Here is a 20,435-nt window from a genome sequence, read left to right on the forward strand (position 1 = left end):
TATTCCACACAGACGTCTAATAAATAAACTGAGTGCTTTTGGGATGGGTCCCAAAGTGATGGGCTGGGTCAAGAACTGGTTGAGTGGAAGGCGACAGAGAGTGGTGATCAATGGAGATCGCTACAGTATAATTTGAATTGAATTTGTGCTTGTACCAATACAAGCACGAATTCAATTCAAATTATACTGTCTATTATTCAAAGCAATATAGGCACAGCCCCCACTTACCTAAACAACCGCCTGAATCAAAACCTCACTACTAGACAAAAAAGAACCCAGACCCATTTACCTTCCCCCCACTCAAAGGCCCTCAGCACAAGAAGATGTTTGACAATCTACTAGCGACGCAAGCAGCAAAACTTGACCATACCATCTCCAACCTGCAGATAACAACGAGCAACTTCAAATCTTTCCGAAAAGAAATCAAAACCCTGCTATTCAAAAAATGTATCCAGATGTCTTAACTCTAACCCTGGTCTTCCCCTTCCGTGTAAATTCCCCCTCAAACCTTTCTTCCTCTCCTGTTATTTTTTCTCCTCAATGTCTCAACCATGTCAATTTACCGGAATTGTCCAGCCACCTTTTTGTAATCCATAACCCTAAATTGCAATTTTCCTGGAAATGCCCAATTAGTCTCATTTGTATTCCGCCCGTAAACAGCTCCCCAAATTGTAAATCTACTGGAATAGTCCAGTCATCTTTTCTGTATCCAATACCCTAAATTGTAATTTCTCAGTCATCTTACCTGTAATCCAAAACCCTATATTGTAATTCTCCTGGAAATGTCCAGTTGTTTCTTTTGTAATCTGCCCAGAACTGCAAGGTACGGGCGGAATAGAAGTCAGTAATGTAATGTAACGTAAAGGGATGCTACCAGTGATGTGCCTCAAGGTTCTGGTTCTTTTTACCATTTTTATAAACGATATTGCTGAAGGGTTGTCAGATAAGATTGGTCTCTTTGCAGATGATACCAAAATCTGCAAAGTAGAGACCCAGGATGGTGTGAATAACATGAAGAAAGACCTGGCAAAGCTTGAAGAATAGTCTGAAATTTGGCAGATAAAATGCACTTATGTGCATGACAGAAGAGCGGGACTTGGGTGGGATTGTATGTGATGATCTTAAGGTGGCCAAACAGGTTGAAAAGGTGATGACAAAAACTAGAAAGATGCTAGGGTGCATAGGAAGAGGTATTGATGCTCCTGCATAAGACCCTGGTGAGACCTCATTTAGAATATTATGTACAATTTAAATCAAATCTAGTCTAATCAGCATTTTTGAATCCACATGTATCCAGTTCAGGTTCAAGGCAACATACAGATTAAGAGGCCCATGCAGGGACATGGGGACAGTTACATTACATTGTTACAAGATGCTGTCCAGAGATGAGGAGGAGATACAATATTGTACAAGGAGATTGTGCACAGTTGCAGGTGGGGAGGGGGGTGAAGGTTAACTCCTAGGATAGAGAACGTATAAATGGGCAGGAAGCCAAGGAAGTTGCCGGTGCCAGGTTTGGTGGGTAGGCAGAGTTACTGTGTAGGGAGGGATTTGTCAAACAGGTATGTTTTCAGTCCTCTTTTGAAGGTGAAGTAATTCTGTTCTGTTCTAATGGTCGTTGGAAGGTCATTCCAGGTTCTGTTAGCAAGTATACATAAAAAGAGTGTTAAAAACTTTTATATTTCACTCCCTTGGCTGAGGAGATGATCATCTGGTGGGTGGTGTTGATTGTGGTGGAGGTGAAGATGGAGGTGGAAAACAGATGGATTATCTGTTCAGGTTGAGTTGGTGCACGATGCAGGAAAGTTTAAACAAGATGCTGATAACGACCCCTGACTACAGAACATTTAGAAAAGAAATAAAAACCATACTATTTAAAAAATCCCTGATACCCAACAATCGAAACCAACTTAACGCCTCCCTTCTCTCTAAAACAACCTAACGCCACAAGAACCACTTCATCTCTATGAACCAAGTTGACTACTCCCTAACTATTCTATAATTCCTCTGGAAATGGCCAGATAGATCCTTTCTGTAATCCGCCTTGAACCACAAGGTAACGGCGGAATAGAAATCACTAATGTACTATAATGTAATGTAATGTAATCCGTGTTTTTACAGGTAGCCAGTGAAGTGTATTGTATTAGGTAGAGACGGGGTCATATTTTTTCAATCCAAAGATCAGTCTAATTGCAGTGTTCTGAATCATTTCGAGTCTGAAAGCTTGCGTGGAGGTTATACCTCCGTAGAGTGAATCACAGTAGTCAAGTTGCACTAGGAGAAGAATTTGGACCAGAATTGCAAAATGATGTTGTGGAAGTAAAGTTTAATTAGTCTCAATTGCTTTAAACTATAAAAGGTTCTTTTCCAGAGGTTGGAGATTTGGGATTTGTAGGAGAGTGTGGAGTCTAGCAGAATTCCAAGGATCTTTGAAGACTTTTCAACTTTTAAAGATGCGCCAAAGGGTAAGGATAGGTTCATGGGAATAGACCATGTGCCATTGTGAAACCATAGCAGTTTGGTTTTGGTGGGGTTTTGGTTTACTGGAAAGTGCCCAAGAGTAGATTTTTCCTATGGCTTTGGACACCTTGTTGGAGAGAGCTCCAGTGTCAGTATAGAGAGGTATCAAGGGGAAGATGTTGTCCACATATGATAGCAGACATTCAACATCGGGGAAGGGGGAGGTTATCCAGGGTGCTTATCAATATGTTGAAGGGTACTGGTGAGTGGGGGACATTTGAGCTGTGGGAAAATTTGTCATCTTTCCATACACTGTATTCTCTATTTGTTAAGAACTCTTTGAACCAGTTGAGGATGGTTCCAGTCAGACCTAGTTGTTAGTTTACTCAGTAGGAGCTTGTGATTGACAAAGTCACATGCAATGGATATGTCAAACTGTAGGAGGATTAATTGTTGCCCCTTACTGAGCATCTGTTTGATTTTGCAAAAGATTAATGTGAGCAGTAGCAATTCTATGCTGTGTTGGGGTCTGAACCCATACTGCGAGGAGTGTAGGCAGGAGGATTAGTCTAAGTAAGCTGAGAGTTTATGCACAGACCAGTTTTCTTAATGAGCTTGGAAAGCAGTGGTAGTCCAGCAATGGGTCTGAAATTATTGCGGTATATAAGCTGTTATTATTATTATTATTAAATTAGTGGTTGTGGATAGAGGAGTGTGAGAGCAATGTGACCCATTTGAGTAAGCAGCTGGCCTTCTTGTAGTAGGTTGTTCATCAATGAAGTAAGCCAACAAATGAGTTCATTTGTGTTGTGGACATTTGTCCAATATGCTGCTTTTGGTGGATAGGGGGAGACTGTACCTTCCAAAAGATATAAACAAGATGGATTCAGTCCAGAGGAAGGCTATGAAAATGGTTGATGGTCTACGGGAACAGACTTAAAGATCTCAATATGTATACTTTGGAAGAAAGGCAGGCGAGGGGAGATATGATAGAAATGTTTAAATATTTATGTGGTATATATGCGCATGAAGTGAGCCTCTTTCAATTGAAAGGAAACTCTGGAATTAGGGAGCATATGATGACGGTGAAAGGGGACAGACTCAAAAGTAACCTCAGAAAATACTTTTTCATGGAAAGGGTGGTGGCTTCAAGGGACCCCCCGGTGGAGGTGATGGAGACAAAAGAGTATCTGAATTCAGGGATAGTAGATGGCATGGGAAAGCCATATGGTCTTTATCTGCCTTCTTTCTACTGTGCAGCCTGTGATGGTCTTGAGAAGGGACATTTCCCCTTTCAGACTCCCTGATACTGACACATGCTCTAGCCTTGAATTTTAAGAAGCAATGTCTATTTAAAATATCTATAATCTGCTTAACGGATGGAGGTGAGTAAAGTGTGCATTCAGTTCATCTTGAAGACTACCTTGAAGACCATGTGCATCAACATTTGGAGGCCACTCTTCCCAGGGTATTTCCCAACAGTGTTCTCTGGGGATAAATCGAAGAAGTTGGAGCCTGACTCCGTGCAGATGGCATGAACAAGCATCCTTTTTCCAATCCCAGCAGGACCTGCCAGCAATATAGATTTCACCAAAGGAGCCTTCTCATGAACAATTACAGAACCTAGAAAAAATAAAAGACAAGTGCCTTCAGTAAAAGCAAGAGCACATCTAATCACCATGCAAGAGTGAGACATTGCAGGGTTTTTTTTCTCTTTCAGCCCATCCCTACCTCCAATTCAAGAGCTCTACCATTGATCATCATGAGTAAGACACTATAGGAACACGTTTGACCTAGTTTGACCTAGTTGACCACACTATTCTCCTGGAATGCCTGGCCCACATTGGAATCTCAGACCGGGTACTCAGCTGGTTCCAAGGGTTCCTACGAAACAGATCCTACAGGGTACACAAAAATGACAACTTCTCCTACAGCTGGGTGAACTCCTGCGGTGTACCACAAGGCTCCCCCTTATCCCCCACCCTGTTCAATATCTACCTCGCCTCCCTCAGTAACCTCCTTCACAAACTTAAGCTCAAATTCTTCATCTATGCAGATGACATCACAATTGTCATCCCTCTAACCAGTCTATCCCAGGATCTTCTCAACTACATAACTAACATACTCAGCCAGATAGAACTCTGGATGCTCTCCTTCAAACTAAAGCTCAACCCAGACAAAACAAAATTCTTTCTAGCCACCCCCAAAAACAAAATCAAAGACACCACAATCCAGGTGAAAGGATTGGTTTTCCCACTCGAACAAACATTAAAAATACTAGGAGTCACGCTTGACAAACATCTATCCCTAGAAAATCACACCGACCTCATTGTCAAGAAAGGCCTTTCAGCACTCTGGAAACTCCGTACCATAAAGAAATACTTCGATGACACTGCATTTCGACTATTAGTTCAATCCTCTATCCTCAGCATACTGGATTATTGCAATATCATTTACCTAAGCTCCACAAAGAAAATCACCAGAAGACTAAAACTGATTCAAAACACAGCTGTCCGCCTCATTTTCGGCCTGAACAAATGGGAACACATCACCCCCTTCTACCACCAACTGCACTGGCTACCCTTCGAATCCCGAGTCCTCTTCAAGTTCGCCTGCATCTGTTACAAGACAGTATTTGGTCTCTCACCAAAATACCTCTCCCCACATTTCAATATGTATTGCACCAACAAGAAATCCCGCAGAATCCAGTTGTTTACCTTCCCCTCCATAAAATCATGCCAGCTCAAAAGATTCATCGACAAAACCTTCGCCTTCCAGGCGGCCAAGCTGAACCCTTGGCTAGCCCAAATGATGCTAGAGGCCCCGACCTACCTAGACTTCAGAAAACTTCTCAAAACACACCTCTTCCGCGAACAAGACCCTTAGTCCTTACTCCCCGCATACACTCCAACCCCCCCCCACCCCCACCTCCCTCTCCCCCCCCCCTCTTCTGGTTTCCCACTCCCTCCATTTTATCCTCTAACCCAACTACGACAAACCTGTGCCTCCTTCCGCGCTACCTGCAATTCCGATAAAATTTTTGTAAATCCGGGTTCAGACCGGATCCTAATGTAACGAATGTAAACCGCCTAGAACTCTTTGGGTATGGCGGGATATAAGAACCTAATAATAATAATAATAATCCTGCCCACTGAATGAAGCATCCCTACATCTGATCCAAGAACCTCATCCATTCGCTATGCTAGAGCGAGTCAGTACAGGAACAGACTTATCCTGCCTACTGACAAAAGCTATCCGCACCTCTAATACCAGAGCTGCATCCATTCATCATGCAAGAGCACAACAATAAAGGAACACTTTAGTTCTGCCATCAAAATGAACACATCCCTCAGTGATATAGCTAGGACTGAGATGGGTCCAAGGTGGTGGGGAGCAGAGGGAAGGGGAAGACATCCCTTCAGAATTATGGTATAAAAAAAAACACCTGCCAAAAGTAAGCCTAGCACAGTAGTGGAAACTGACATACAATTTCCCAAAGCTGACATGTACCAATCAATAATATCAGAAACATCCCCAGTACATTAATAGGATTTAATTAAGCAGCTCAATAATACTAAGATGCAGATAGTAGTCCAGCAGCAAGATAGGAGTTATCCAGTCTTTTGCACTGAGTGTCACATATATGATTATCTCCCAGTTTGGTGAGAAATTATATGTATGTGCTTGCAGAGATCTCCTGGTTCTCAGAAAATGAGTCCGTTCCCTTGAGACTAGAGTTGCAGACTTGGAGGAGCTCAGGAAGACAGAGAGGTACATAGAGGAGACCTACAGGGATGTTGTAGAGAAGTCCCACCTCCACTCTGGCAGCCCCTGTGCTGCCTTGGAGGAACAAGGTCTCCTAAAAGGAAAACATCACCTTGGTGATGCAGGAAATGATCCTGTAGTTAGGATCTGCACACTAGGAGATACATAAGAACCTAAGAATAGCCTTACTGAGTCAGACCAATGGTCAAGCCCAGTAAACCATTCTCACAGTGGACAATCCAGGTCCCTAGTACCTGGCTAAAACCCAAGGAGTATAAATTCACTCACATATATTCAACATTTCTTGAAAACCATATCAACATATAAAGAAATCAGTGCTCAGAGACATGGAGGTGAAAACAAGGGGCGAACCCCAAAACTATCACCTCACCACCCAATCATCCTATGTTCAATATATTTAGTTGATATTTAAAAAGTCTTTATACTGCTGTCCACCAGCAGATTATCACTCTCTCATGTGTTGGTTAACAAGTTGCTCAAAAATTATTCAGAAGGCACACTTATCGTTAATGCCAGGTTCCGACGTGGCCCGTTTCGATCCTGCGTCAGGGAACCAAAAATCTGAATTCAAAATGTTACTCCCAGGGTGAGAGATGTCTCAACAATTTAGATTCATTTCATTTATGGCTGTAGCTGGTAAAACCTTCTCTCTCGGTGAAGGATTTTTAGTTCCCTGACGCAGGATCGAAACGGGCCACGTCGGAACCTGGCATTAAAGATAAGTGTACATTTCCCTGTTGTGTTTATTTTATTGATTTTAATTATTGCCTATTGATTTTTTTTATCTATTGTTAACTGCATTCAGTTCTGGTCTCCTTATCTCAATAAAGATATAGTGGCACTAGAAATAGTTCAAAGAAGAGCGACCAAGATGGTAAAAGGGATGGAACTCCTCTCGTGTGAGGAAAGACTAAAATGGTTAGGGCTCTTCAGCTTGGAAAAGAGACGGCTGAGGGGAGATATGATTGAAGTCTACAAAATCCTGAGTGGAGTAGAACGGGTACAAGTGGATCGATTTTTCACTCCGTCATAAATTACAAAGACTAGGGGACACTCAAAGTTACAGGGAAATACTTTTAAAACCAATAGGAGGAAATTTTTTTCACTCAGAGAATAGTTAAGCTCTGGAACACGTTGCCAGAGATTGAGGTAAGAGCGGATAGTGTAGCTGGTTTTAAGAAAGTTTTGGACAAGTTCCTGGAGGAAAAGTCCATAGTTTGTTATTGAGAAAGACATGGGGGAAGCCACTGCTTGCCCTGGATTGCTAGCATATAATATTGCTACACCTTGGGTTTTGGCCAGGTACTAGTGACCTGGATTGGCCACCGTGAGAACAGGCTACTGGGCTTGATGGACCCAATAAGGTTATTCATATGTTCTTATGTTAATGCAAGAGCAGTGAAACCCTTTCAGGTTCTAATCGAAAACTGGTGATATTTTAGCAAAGGTCACATTCTATGCTAACAACTGGGGTTAACAGTAATGTAACATGTTTTAATGATAGCTGACTTTGATAACTTCCACCCTTAATAAATAAATAAGTACAAAGTAAAATAAATAAACTCTTGAGTGGAGTGGAAGAGGTAAATTCAAATCGATTGTTTAGTCTCTCATAAACTACAAAAACTAGGGGACACGCTATGAAGTCACTTTGTAGTACATTTAAACCAAATCAGAAAACATTTCTGTCATCTAATATACAATTAAATCTAAAACCAAAGCAGCTGAGATCTAACTTTTTGGACAAGTTTCTGGAAGTCGGGTGTATGAACAATTAATAGCTGAATGAGTCATCGCTCTGACCGGTCTGGAAGTTCTTACGCTCTTCTATGCAATGGAGGGATTCAGACATATTGGTGGACTCTAACATACCCAGGGGTAGAATGGCGGTCAGTGTGATATTCTGCCGAAGGTCTATCACAGAGGGCATGGGCTCCATATTCGCCATCCGCAGTGTACTCCCCAGGTAGCTGTAATCACCTGAAAAAACAAAGCAGTGAAGCCACATCGAAAACCAACTTCTCCAGGTCTATCGTCCCATCTTTTCTGTGCCATTCCCATTCATCTCCCCTTCAACTTACGACCCTCTCTCCCCCACCATGTCAATGTCTTCCCCACTCATCTTTATTCCATATCTCTCCCATCTATCTAAACAACTATCTACCCCCCCCCCACACACACACGTCTCTTGTATCCAGCAGACCCTATCTTCCATATCCAAGTTTTATTTAAAATTTAATTAAACGCTTAAACAGGTTTCTAAGCAATTTACAATTAAAATCAGGGTTAAAATACATAAGTCATACAGAAGAAAGACAAGATGACCACTGACAGGAACAGAAGGAAAGAAGGGTAGAACTACAGGAACCAGATAAGGTAAAAACAAAAGGAGGGGTGAAATATTAGCCTGAAAAGGCTGAGTTGTCACTGGGGAGGAGTTAATTAAATCTGGGGAGGAGCCGTATATTTGGAGCTAACTTTAGCTCTCAAACGCATCATTAAACAAGAAACTTTTAAGAGAGCCCTTAAACTTATCGAACCACGTTTCTGTTCTGATAAAAGATGGCAGATTATTCCAAGTTTGCGGAGCAGCTACTGAGAAGATTTCTGCTCTTCTTGTACTAATTATTTTTAGAGAGGGGACAGTCAAAAGGGATCTTGATGGTGTATAGGGAGTGAGGAATTTGTCTAAGAAGTAGTAGTTGCTTCGTTTGGGAAATTTTGAACGTTAATAGTACCAGTTTAAATGTAATTCTGTGTCATACTGGTAGCCAATGTGCGTGTTTCAGAAGGGGGGGTGACGTGATCAAATTTTTTCAAATTCATAATGATTTTAATTGCTGTGCTTTGTATTATTTGTAGGCGCCTTATTTCTTTTTGTGACAGATTTATGTAAAGAGAGTTCCAATAGTCAAGTTTACTGATAACCAATGAATGAATCGGAATATTTAAGGCTGGTGAGTCAAGTGTTTTGGTCAGAGATCTAATCATTCTTAGCTTATAAAAACAGTTTTTAACAACTGAACTGATCTGGTCATGGTACAATGTTTGATCCAGTATAACTCCTAAGATCTTGATTGAAAAGTGATGTTATCTACCTTCAACACCTGCACTTCCCCATCCAACTTTCTCTTCCATCCTTTTTTACCCATCAACCTCCTTTCTCCCATCCTTTTTTACCCCAACCTCCTTTCTCCCTCAGCTATCACTCCTCTACCACCCCCATGTTTCTCCCTTCTAGCCCCACTTCCATCTCTCCTCTCACAAAGCTTGTGTCTTTCTCAATCACCTCTTTTCACACTTTTTCAAGTATGAGGCCCCACCCCCAATCCCGCCCAGTTCTACCCAGCCCCGCCCCACCCTCTTTTGCCCAAGTCATGCTCCATTTCGCCCCAGCTCTGCCCCCCAAACCTCTTCTCTTCAAGCTCAGAGCTGTATTTGAGGGCCACTGAGAATGCGTGGGTGTGACACAATAATGTCACACAGATGCCCTCCAGATGCGGTCCAAAGCTCAAAACTTTTCAAAATCTGGACAAAGTGCTGGGTTTTGAAAAGCCGTCCGGACACCTGGTAACCCATCTCTCCCCTCCCCCTTCCACCTCTAGTCATATGTCTTGTATATTCAGAGTAAAACAGGTGAATGGCACCAGGAGAAAGATCAGATGGAGCCATCAAGTCTGCCCAGAAGTGATTCCTCCACCATTATCCATGTGCTTCCCCCCACCCATCTACCCGCTCCCAACCGTTATCCCACACTACTCCCCTTCCACTCTGCCTACTTCTTGACAAAGGGCAACAAGACCAAATTGACATTTTTTCTCTGAGGGCTCAATCCTCAAAGGAAGTGGTGAAGAACTGCACAGGGGTGGGGGGGGGGGGGGGCACTGTTAGTTTTCCACAAGGATCACAGTAGCCCCTAACTTTAATTGCTGGAACCATGGGTAAGCTAAGGCCACCCACTTTGGGCTCAGTCCACCCAAGCAGCAAAGGAACTTGAAAAGGTACAGAGAAGGGTGACCAACATGAAGGACATGAAACATGAGGAAAGGCTGGCTGACGGTGATCTCCAAGATGAAGACCTCGGACATCTCTCTTCCCCCTCCCCTGCTGATGAACCAGCATCTCATTCTCTCAAGTCCTCACAGGTGGCAGGCATTCGCACAGGCTGCTTGTGTCGGCCCCAGAACCTATCCTGTGACAGAAACAGGAAATTGTATCAGAAGACAGGCTCTGGAGTCAGTGCAAACAGCTTGTGTGAACTGCTGCGTGCTACCAGAGATCTCCAGCGTGTTCCTCTTGGAGCAGAGGGGGGCACAAGGCCACCAGGTTTCCTGTTCCCAAATTAGTTTGCAGCAGTATTAAGAGTCCTTGGGATGCACCCAGCCAGTCAGGTTTTCAGGATATCCACAAAGAATATGTATGAGATAGATTTGCATATGTAACCTCCCTCCCCCCAGAAAATGCCTCTGCTGTCACAGCAGCAGTGTGGGATTTTCCAGGTAGTCGCTTAGTGTTAGAAGTAGGAGGTCTCATTTCCCCTGTGGGAGGGGAGAGGGGAGATTATAAAAGGGAAGTTCAGAGGAACTTCCAGGTTTTTGGTCATCCTATTTCTCCCACCAAAGCCCTAGCACTAAGGGAGACTCCTTTGGTCCCTGAGGAGAGGACAGAGAATAAGAAACTGATGTTGACTGAGAGGACCAGTTAAAGCTTTGCTTGATCCCATTTCTCCCAACAAAGCCAGTGTACTGAGGGAGACTCCTAAGTGATGTATAGAGAGGACAGAGGAAACTCAGATTGAGTAGATTGAAGAACAGAGGATAAAATTAACAGAATGGTTATCCTATTTTCCTGCCAAGGTCTTGTAACTTGAGGGAGACCCCCTTTCTTGTTCCTGGAGGACAGAGAAGGAATAGTTAGTCATGTTGGAGTGCAAGAAGAGGAGAGTGGAATGAGTTGTTAAAGGAAATCTTTCTGCCAATACATCTGAAGAAGTGTTACTAGTTTGCCGTTATACTGACATCGAATTGAAGAAAGAGCTCCAGTTGTTTTTTCCAAGTTTCCAAGTTTATTAAATAGTTTGATTTATCGCCTATTCAAAATTCTAGGCGATGTACAAATAGATAAAAAATTTAAGTAACATATCGTTCAAACATACAATAATTTGGGTAAAAAAGTAAACCTTGGACTGAGCTATTCTTCATTTTGGGAAGAGTGAAAGATCCCAGTGGGGTCAGTGAAGCTCGGGACCATGTTTTCTCTGGCCCTAGCCTAAGCCCAATCTCAGTAAGAATTGTGAGCCTGAGTGTCTGCAAGTGAGAAATATCTTTTGGTGAACTCTGGTTGCAGATGGCCAGAGCCCGAGTGGGGAGCACGAGGCAGGAAGCCAGGGTTACACATACATTAGAAGCAGTGCAAGCAAATGTCTTCCCTGCATATTTATTGTAGATATTCTGGAACCTTGACTGTCTGGGTACGTCCCAAGGACTGCTCTAACGCCTTGAAGCCTGGACTCCTCTACGGAATACACCCGTAAAGGAACCAATGCATTTCCTCTGAATATCGTTTCCAAAACTAGGGTCACCTGTTTGCTGTAACCTGCTCTGAGGTCCTCGTCAAATATCACTGAAGGACTTTCAAACATATCGCTGTGGCACTCGGCCCCTCCCCTCAGGAACATCAGAGACACAACAGACAGGGCAAGTGGACAAACCCAGATACAAGCGTCTCAATTCCCAGGAGTACTAATTAACGCAGCTGTCTCAGTAAGCATGGGTGCCAGTTGGTGGGGGGAATTGCATGGAGCAGCAGTTACAACCCTAAATACCTCACTAGGGGAGAGAGTGTGGAGCAGTGGTTAAAGCTACAGCCTCAGCACTCTGAGGTTGTGGGTTCAAACCCATGCTGCTCCTTGTGACCCTGGGCAAGTCACTTCATCCCCCCAGGTGCATTAGATAGATTGTGAGCCTGCCGTGTTAATTCTATATTATATTGGTTTTCTCTTACGAACTTTTCGAGGTACTTGCAGTATATAAATAAATTTGTATTGTATTGTCTCTACATCTCATACCTTTGTAATCACTTATGCTGACATCCGTGGCTTGTTTCATGAGTCCCTGCATCACGAGTTCCTCAATGAGAGACTCCAAAGTCCTGGAATTAGAGGCCATAAAACCAAGAGACTGAAAGGAGAAAATGTTCACTCAAGGGCAGACAAATCTCTCCAAAATACAGCAAGAAACACAGTAATGAGTCTTCAGGAAAGTGGAGATAACCGTAAAGATAAGCTTGAGTCAACGAAGAAGGCTGTGTCAACCAGTGAGGAAAGCAGCAGCTGTAGAGACAAGCTTGAGTCACTCCGCTTAGAACTGCAAGGTACAGGCGGAATATAAGCCAGTAATGTAATGTAATGTAATGTAAAAGTGTCAGTAGATGCAGGGATGAGATGGTAGAGAATGGAGGAGGTCAATATCTGGCAGTGGGAAAGGATCAGTCACACTTTATAAGGGTAACAGTTTATGCAAGGATTAACAACTTTGTGTCACTAGTTAGTCCCATCTCTAGATTATTGATAAATATGTTAAAAAGCAGCAGTCACAGCACAAACCCCTGGAGAATCCCACTGTTTATTCTTCTCCATTGAGAATATTGACCATTTAAACCTACTCTCTGTTTTCTGTCTTTCAACCAGTTCTTAATCCATAATAGGACATTAGTAACAATAGATCTGCAGGTTTATTTTTCAGTTGTATCAGTACTCTGAGATGTATACCATCTGGTCCAGGTGATTTGCTACTGTTCAATTTGTCAAATTGCCCCATTACATCTTCCAGTGTCTTAGAGGTTTGTTTCAGTTTCTCTGATTCATCAGAATTGAATACCATTTCTGGTACTGGTATCTCCCCCACATCTTCCTCAGTGAAAACCAAAGAAAAGAATTCATTTTATCTATCTGTTATGGCCTTGCCTTCCCTGCGTGCCCCTTTTACCCCTTGGTCATCTAGCGGTCCAAATGATTCTTTTACCAGTTTCTTGCATCTAATATGCCTAAAAATGGTTTTCCTATATGTTTTTGCCTCCAACACAAGGTCTTTCTTTGTCTTCCTTATCAGAGTTTTGCATTTGACTTGCCATTGCTTGTACTGTTTCCTGTTATTTTGGATCCTTCTTTCATTTCTGAAGGATTTTCTTTTAGCTCTATCAGTTTCCTTCATCATACTTGTTTACCGACCATCTGTGAATGTATGACTTTGTTTTAATTGACCCCAGAAATGCCAAAGGAGAAACAAATTTTACCTGTTGGGTGTCAAATCTTTTTCCTTCTTTCCTTTTTTACCTTTCTGTGATTAGAAAACAGAGAAATTATTAGAACCAAAACATTTACATTGAAAACATGTGTATGTGTCTGTTTTATGTTTTACTAAATTTGATATATTGCATTACCTTTTACAGAACTCAATGGTTTAAATTAAAACAAATATTAAAAAGGAAAGCATGGCATAAGATATTTGAAAAGACTTTCACCAATTATTCACTAAAAGAAGCACAACAGACAAAAAATTACCCTTAAAATATCTTGCAGAGAGACTAATACACCCCTATAGTCTACTTCCAAATCTAAATTAAAAGGTTTTAAACAACCTTTTAAATTTTTAAACATTCTCTTTGGGTAATTAGTTCCATCTACATGGTGTCAACCGAGGAAATGCCTTAGAGCAAGTTGACTCTTGTAAAGATTGCAATATATGTGTTGGAATATACAGAATCACCAAGGGCTCCTTTTACAAAGGTGCTTTAGGGCCTTAACGCGCGGAATAGCCCACGCTAGCCACTAATTTTTCAGGTAGCGCTAATCCAGTGCGTGCACTAAAAACGCTAGCGCACTTTTATGTTCAAATATGTTTTATTGAGCTCAGCAAAAACACCAAACAGTATGCAAAACGAATTACAGACAAGCTCAACATTTTAGATAACAGAACCCACCCCCCACAGGTCACTGCCCCCCGATCAAACCCCCCACCCCAAAACAAGCCCTCCCAAAATACCCCCCCCGGGTCCTCCTTCCAAATACAGCATGACCATGTAAAAAACATAAAAGGAACAGGCATACCAAACATAGAAACATAGAAATAGACGGCAGATAAGGGCCACGGCCCATCTAGTCTGCCCACCCCAATGACCCTCCCCTACCTTTCTCTGTGAATAGATCCCACGTGTCTATCCCATTTGGCCTTAAAATTAGGCACGCTGCTGGCCTCAATAACCTGAAGTGGAAGACTATTCCAGCGATCAACCACCCTTTCAGTGAAAAAGAATTTCCTGGTGTCCCCGTGCAGTTTCCCGCCCCTGATTTTCCATGGATGCCCCCTTGTTGCCGCGGGACCCTTGAAAAAGAAGATATCTTCTTCCACCTCGATGCGGCCCGTGAGATACTTGAATGTCTCGATCATGTCACCCCTCTCTCTGCGTTCCTCGAGTGAGTAGAGCTGTAACTTATCCAGCCGTTCCTCGTACGGGAGATCCTTGAGTCCCGAGACCATCCAGGTGGCCATTCTCTGGACCGACTCCAGTCTCAGCACATCCTTACGGTAATGCGGCCTCCAGAATTGCACACAGTATTCCAAGTGGGGCCTCACCATGGATCTATACAATGGCATAATGACTTCAGGCAACAAAATGGGATAGAAAACAAGGATTCAACAGTTAAGCAAGCGGCTTCGAGCCATCGGAGTCATAGTTGTCCAAAATGGTTCCCAAGTGCGTTGAAAGATGCGGCCTGGGAGAAAGGAAAGGTCCGGCACATCCCTCCTTTCCCACTTCAAGAGAGTAATCATCCAACATCGCCAAAGAGAGTAATCCGGAGCAGCATCCTCAAGCGAGTGCAGCAAAATACATTTCAAGGCCACAAGGACAGTCCACTTAAGGAAAGGAGCAGTCCCCCTTATACGAGGGAAATAGTGGGGAACAACTCCAAATAATAACAAAGGGGAGCAGCGAATGGTAAGGTTCCAAATGTGCTCCACAAAAACAAAAACAGCATTCCAAAAAGCTTGAACATTAGGACAAGTCCAAAACATGTGTCCCAAGCCCGCTTCTGGAGCCTGGCATCAGAGACAGGCAGCGGTTTCACGAAGGCGGGATAAATAAGCCCTCTTCGGAGAGATGTACAAACGGAAAACCAACTTATAATGTTGTTCCCAAAAGGTGGTATATTTTCGAAAGGCAGGCAACCTACGGACAGCCTGCAAAAGCACATCATCCGGCAATTCCACTGCAAGGTCACGAGCCCAAGCATCCCGTAATTTAGAATGGTCAAACAAGGGGGACTCATCCTTCAAATGGTGATGATGGAATTTAAGGGAGACAGGAAGTTGGGAACCAATGGTGAAAGCCGTAGACAGCAGTTCTTGGCAGGAGACTTGCAAAGAACTAGAGGGTAAAGCAGAAATATAATGTTGAATTTGCATATAAGCAAAATAATCAGTGGGTGGGAGATCAAATTCGTCTCGAAACTGTGCAAAAGGCTTAATTTTGCCATCATCATCAACCAAGTGAAATACATAGTGAATACTCCTTGTTTCCCACCGAGCAAAACTTGGCCCATCTATCCCAGATAGGAAACAGCTATTAAAGCGGACAGGCAGAAAGGGAGTTACAGAAGCAGAAAGAGCGTGGTATTTACAGACCCAGCACCAAACCTTCCACAAGGGACGGTGGAGCACCTTCACAGAGAGAGACTCAGGCACCAGAGAAGGAAGAGAATGAAGATATGCACTAAAGTGAGTAGATTGAAAACAGGAGAGTTCCAAAGAAGTGTTGGTGAATGCTGAAGTACCCCTGAAAATATCATTAATGTGGCGCATGCCACATCCAATAGTCAAATATCGAAGGTTCAATAAACCCAATCCACCCCTGTACCACGGAGTTGCTGCCCATTTATAAGGCAGGCAAGGCCGCTTCCCAGTCCAAAGAAATCTCTGAACCAAGAGTTCCAGGCGTCGCTCATCTCGAGAAGTAAAATAAAGAGGAAGGACCTGAAAGACGTATAGCCAACAGGGGACAATGAGCATGTTATAAAGATGCACCCGACCTAAAAGCGAAAAGGGAAGAGTTCCCCATAACTGTAGTTTATTCTGAAGGGCCTGGAACAACGGTTCCACATTCAAGCGATATAGACTAGATAAGTCCTGAGGAATAAAGACCCCCAAATATTTCAAAGTAGAGTCAGTCCAACGAAGAGGAAAGACACCCCTCCATGTGGCACGTAACTCAGGTGGAAAAGGCAAGGCCAAGGACTTATCCAGATTGAGAGACAGAGCAGAATAAAAGCCAAATTCAGAAATGAGGTCCAATGCCGTCGGTAAAGAATCTTCAGGCCTAGTAAGAATCAAAAACATGTCATTCGCAAATGCTAAAGTCTTTAACTCAATCCCGGCAACTTGAAGGCCCTGCACCTCCGCAAACCCCCGAAGAGTACACAGCAAAGATTCCAAAGAAAGAAGAAACAGCAAGGGGGAAAGGGGGCAGCCCTGCCGGGTACCACGAAGGATGGGGAAAGAGTCCTTGCGGGTCCCGTTGACTAGAAGCGAAGCCCTCGGGTTAGAATAGAGAGAGCGTATTGCATCAAGATAAAAAACGCCCAGCCCAACATGTTCTAGGATACGAAACAAGAAAGATCAATGGACACTATCAAATGCCTTAGAAGCATCTAAACTGACAAACAAAGCTTGAATCTGGTGAGAATGACAATGGGCAAGTGCAAAGAGAACCTTACAGACATTACAAACTGATTGACGTCCCCGGACAAATCCGACTTGATTCTCATGAATAATCTTAGGGAGATGTGGAGCAAGACGATCAGCCAACATATGGGCAAAAAGCTTTAGATCCACGTTAATCAAGGAGATGGGACGATAGGATCCTGGTGAGTCAGCCTCCTTACCAGGCTTCAACAATACAGAGATAATGGCCTCATTAGCATAACGTGGAAAAGAGCCCTGAGCAATAGCAGCGTTAAAGTAAGCCAGTAAAGGACCACAGAGATGGGAAGAAAGAAGACAGTAAAAGTCTCCCGAAAAGCCATCTGGACCCGGGCCCCTATCAGAGTGGAGAGCTTTGATTGCAACTTCTAATTCAGCCGCCCGAAACGGGCTATTAAGAGAAGACACTACGTCCTCCGGCAGGTGAGGAATTCCAGAAGACTGAAGATAATCTGTCAATAAGTCCGGAGAGACATCATCGGGAGCATCATATAACCGGCTAAAAAAGTCAAAAAGAACTGCGGAGATATCAGACGTATTGGTCACCACCCCACCACCCGGGGTCCGAAGAGACAAGATCGGTTTCCTACTAGTCTCGGCTTTAACCAATCGGGCCATAAGGCGCCCAGGTTTGTTACCAAAACGTTGAAAACGGTGTTTATGGAAAGCCATCCATTTTTGGGAACAAGAATGAAGTAACAAATTTAAAGCCTCTTGGGTAGACCAATAGCATTCTCAAGCCTCCCTCGATGGATTCGAATGAAATGACCGTTTAGCTACTCTTAAGGCCCGTTCTAAATTAATGATTCCTCTGTGAATACGCTTGTTGCGAGCACTCAGAAAAGAAATAATATGTCCCCAAATCACTGTCTTAGCTGCCTCCCAAAACAAAATAGGATCATCCATGTGAGGAGCCCCAGACACCAAAGGAGGAAAAAACTCCTGCAAGGAAGCCGAAGACCAAAGCACTGTCAGGATCCAAAAGAGGACCCCCCCCCAAAAAAAAAAGAACGGTCAACAACAATCTGTAGTGGAATGACAACAACGAGAGGGGAACTGCAGCAATGATGCCCGGAACCTCATGGGGCCGATGAAGGTCCAGTCTCCCCCGGAAGGGCATCCAGGTATGCCTGTGCGGTCCTCCGCCGAGGTGTAACTCTTCCACCCGGTAGCTGTCCAAATCCTCAATAGTGCAGGATAAGAGAGTTGGAAACGCTGTTTGCGCTCAATCAAGGCAGAGCAAACTCTGGAAAACCAATGCCGTCACTCCTGTAAAGCAAGGGAATAGTCCTGGAAGAAATGGACTGGAGCCCCTTTGTAAGTAAAGGTGTTGCACTTCTTCCAATAGTGTGGCATAAGTTTGGCCTTATGCGACGAGTTGAGCACCTTGAAAATAGTAACCCGAGCGCGGGTATGGTCCTCAGCCCGCCTTCCAAGGCGGTGAGCTCACTCCAGCCTTAGGGGCCCCATACCGGCAGGGAGCGGCAACTCTGCCTGAAGCCAGGACTCCAATGTGGTGAGCAGGCGAGAGTCTGAAACCGCCTCCGGCAGACCGATCAGACGCAGATTATCGCGTCTCGATCAGTTCTTCAAGTCCTCGATTTTGTCCGCCTGGCGCCGAAGCTGTTCTTTAAGAGATGTAAGGTCCTCCGCAGAGGCGGAATGGGCGTCCTCCACGTGCGTTACTCGGGTCTCCAGCTCGCCGGTACGTCGGGTGGTGTCGGTTAGGAGAGATTCAAGCGAGGTAAGTTGGTTGGAAAGCTGGTCAAAACGAGCGGCCAAAGCCTGCACCACTGAGGCAGACAACGCTTCGATATGAGCCGTCGATAAGGGAAGCACATAACCCACATCAGCCACCGCCACCATCTTGGAGTCAGCCCGTGAGGCTCTCACCTCCCGATCTTTGGCGGTGCGGGTCATCTTACCGCTCATAGTAGAGCTACTAGGCTGCAAGAACCTCTCCATGCACCATACGATCTAGAAACCCGAGTGCAGATGCGAGAGCTGAAGGCAGGCAAGGTGCGGAGGGACCCAGGGCCCCGGAGCTCGAGCAAAGCATGTCTTGCTCGGCTCAACACATCATGTGACTCCCCACTAGCGCACTTTTATAAAAGGAGCCTTAAATCTTGTAGCTTGACATTTTAAGAAGCCTTATGTACTAAAGTCAAGGCTTTAAATTGAAACCGACTAAATGTTCTTTTAACCAATCCGACACCTTTCTTAAGCAGTTTTGTATATTTGTCAGGTCTAATCTCAGTGGATCAACTTAAACATCAAATAAAATGGGTGATCTTGCAGATTCTTGAGGAACATTACGCTTAAGACAATATTCCTTAGACATGCTTCTGGAAACTGACACCACACAGGTTGTAGAAGTAACTCCAGTAGACGGTAATCTTCTTCAAAGCATCCCATGATCAATAGGATCAGACGTCAATGTCATAAACCTCACTTAAAATACAAGTGAACTGGCCTGGCGCGGATTCAACACATTAGTTTTATCAGCAAAATCTAAAACTGATCAAGCGCCACTTGTTCTATCATTTTAGTTGGGTAGCAAGTGAATCGAGTTTAGGAGACTTCAAGACTGGCAGGACATAGGAATGCTTCCAAGCCTTCGGTAAATCTCCAGTTGTAGAAGAAGAGAGACAGGAATTGGAAACCTGGGTGTGTGAATGCTTACATGCATACGAGTCTATAAGTACATGTAGATACATACATGTATGTTTATATGCAGGTGCATATGTGTATGCAAGCATATGAGTGCATCAAATATATCTAACATATGTGTGCAAGCTCATGTGTGTCTGCACATCTGTACATGGGTGTGAATCTCTTTGTCTCTGTGTGTGCATATATGTATGACTGCACTTGAACGTGTGCATGTAAGAAATTAAATGAAAAAAAGGAAGGGACAGGAAGTAATGTAGGAAAGGGAGGGAGGAGGAAGAGATGAGGAGGGTGAGAGAAAGAGGGAACAGAGTACAACAAGGATTTAGTGAGATGCATTTACTTTTTCTCTGTCCTCTAACAGAAGGATCTCAAAAGTTAATTGTATTCCAAGACTCTCCAACACAAATTCAAGAGCTAGGTTATACCTGAGTCTGAGCTGACACTGAGTGGGCAAAGGAATGCTAAATTAGCTCCAGAGTTCCATATGCAATAAAACAAACTTGGTCCAGGAGTGAAATGGGGCAGATGTGCATTTATTATTAGATATTAGACAGGAGTCCAGTTCTTCTAACACCCCCCCCCAGCACGACATGCCATGAGTTACTGCAGGGGTGATGCTAAAAAAAGGCACATGGGGAAGTGCTGCAGGGGTGACATTGCTCGTGATACGCAGAGGAACCCCACACCGCCCAGCCCTCAATCTCGGACTCTGTCCATGCTTGCAATATTGGGGAAAACTATGCACTATTTGAAAATAAT

The 20,435-nt window shown here is 43.7% G+C and overlaps 1 protein-coding gene across 1 annotated transcript in view; it reads right to left on the reverse strand.

Moving 5' to 3' along the window:
• Positions 1-20,435, reverse strand: part of IQCA1L (IQ motif containing with AAA domain 1 like) — a 151,003-nt gene that overhangs the window by 21,754 nt on the left and 108,814 nt on the right. The window contains exons 12-15 of the mRNA XM_033932752.1: positions 13,540-13,583; positions 12,314-12,396; positions 8,119-8,226; positions 3,884-4,083 (exon numbers count right to left, since the gene is read on the reverse strand). Of these exons, the coding sequence (XP_033788643.1) occupies positions 3,884-4,083; positions 8,119-8,226; positions 12,314-12,396; positions 13,540-13,583 (435 nt within the window). The remainder of the gene's footprint in view (positions 1-3,883; positions 4,084-8,118; positions 8,227-12,313; positions 12,397-13,539; positions 13,584-20,435) is intronic.

The sequence above is a fragment of the Geotrypetes seraphini genome, chromosome 2 (genome assembly GCF_902459505.1).
Source record: "Geotrypetes seraphini chromosome 2, aGeoSer1.1, whole genome shotgun sequence".
In the NCBI taxonomy this organism is placed as follows: Eukaryota; Metazoa; Chordata; class Amphibia; order Gymnophiona; family Dermophiidae; genus Geotrypetes; species Geotrypetes seraphini.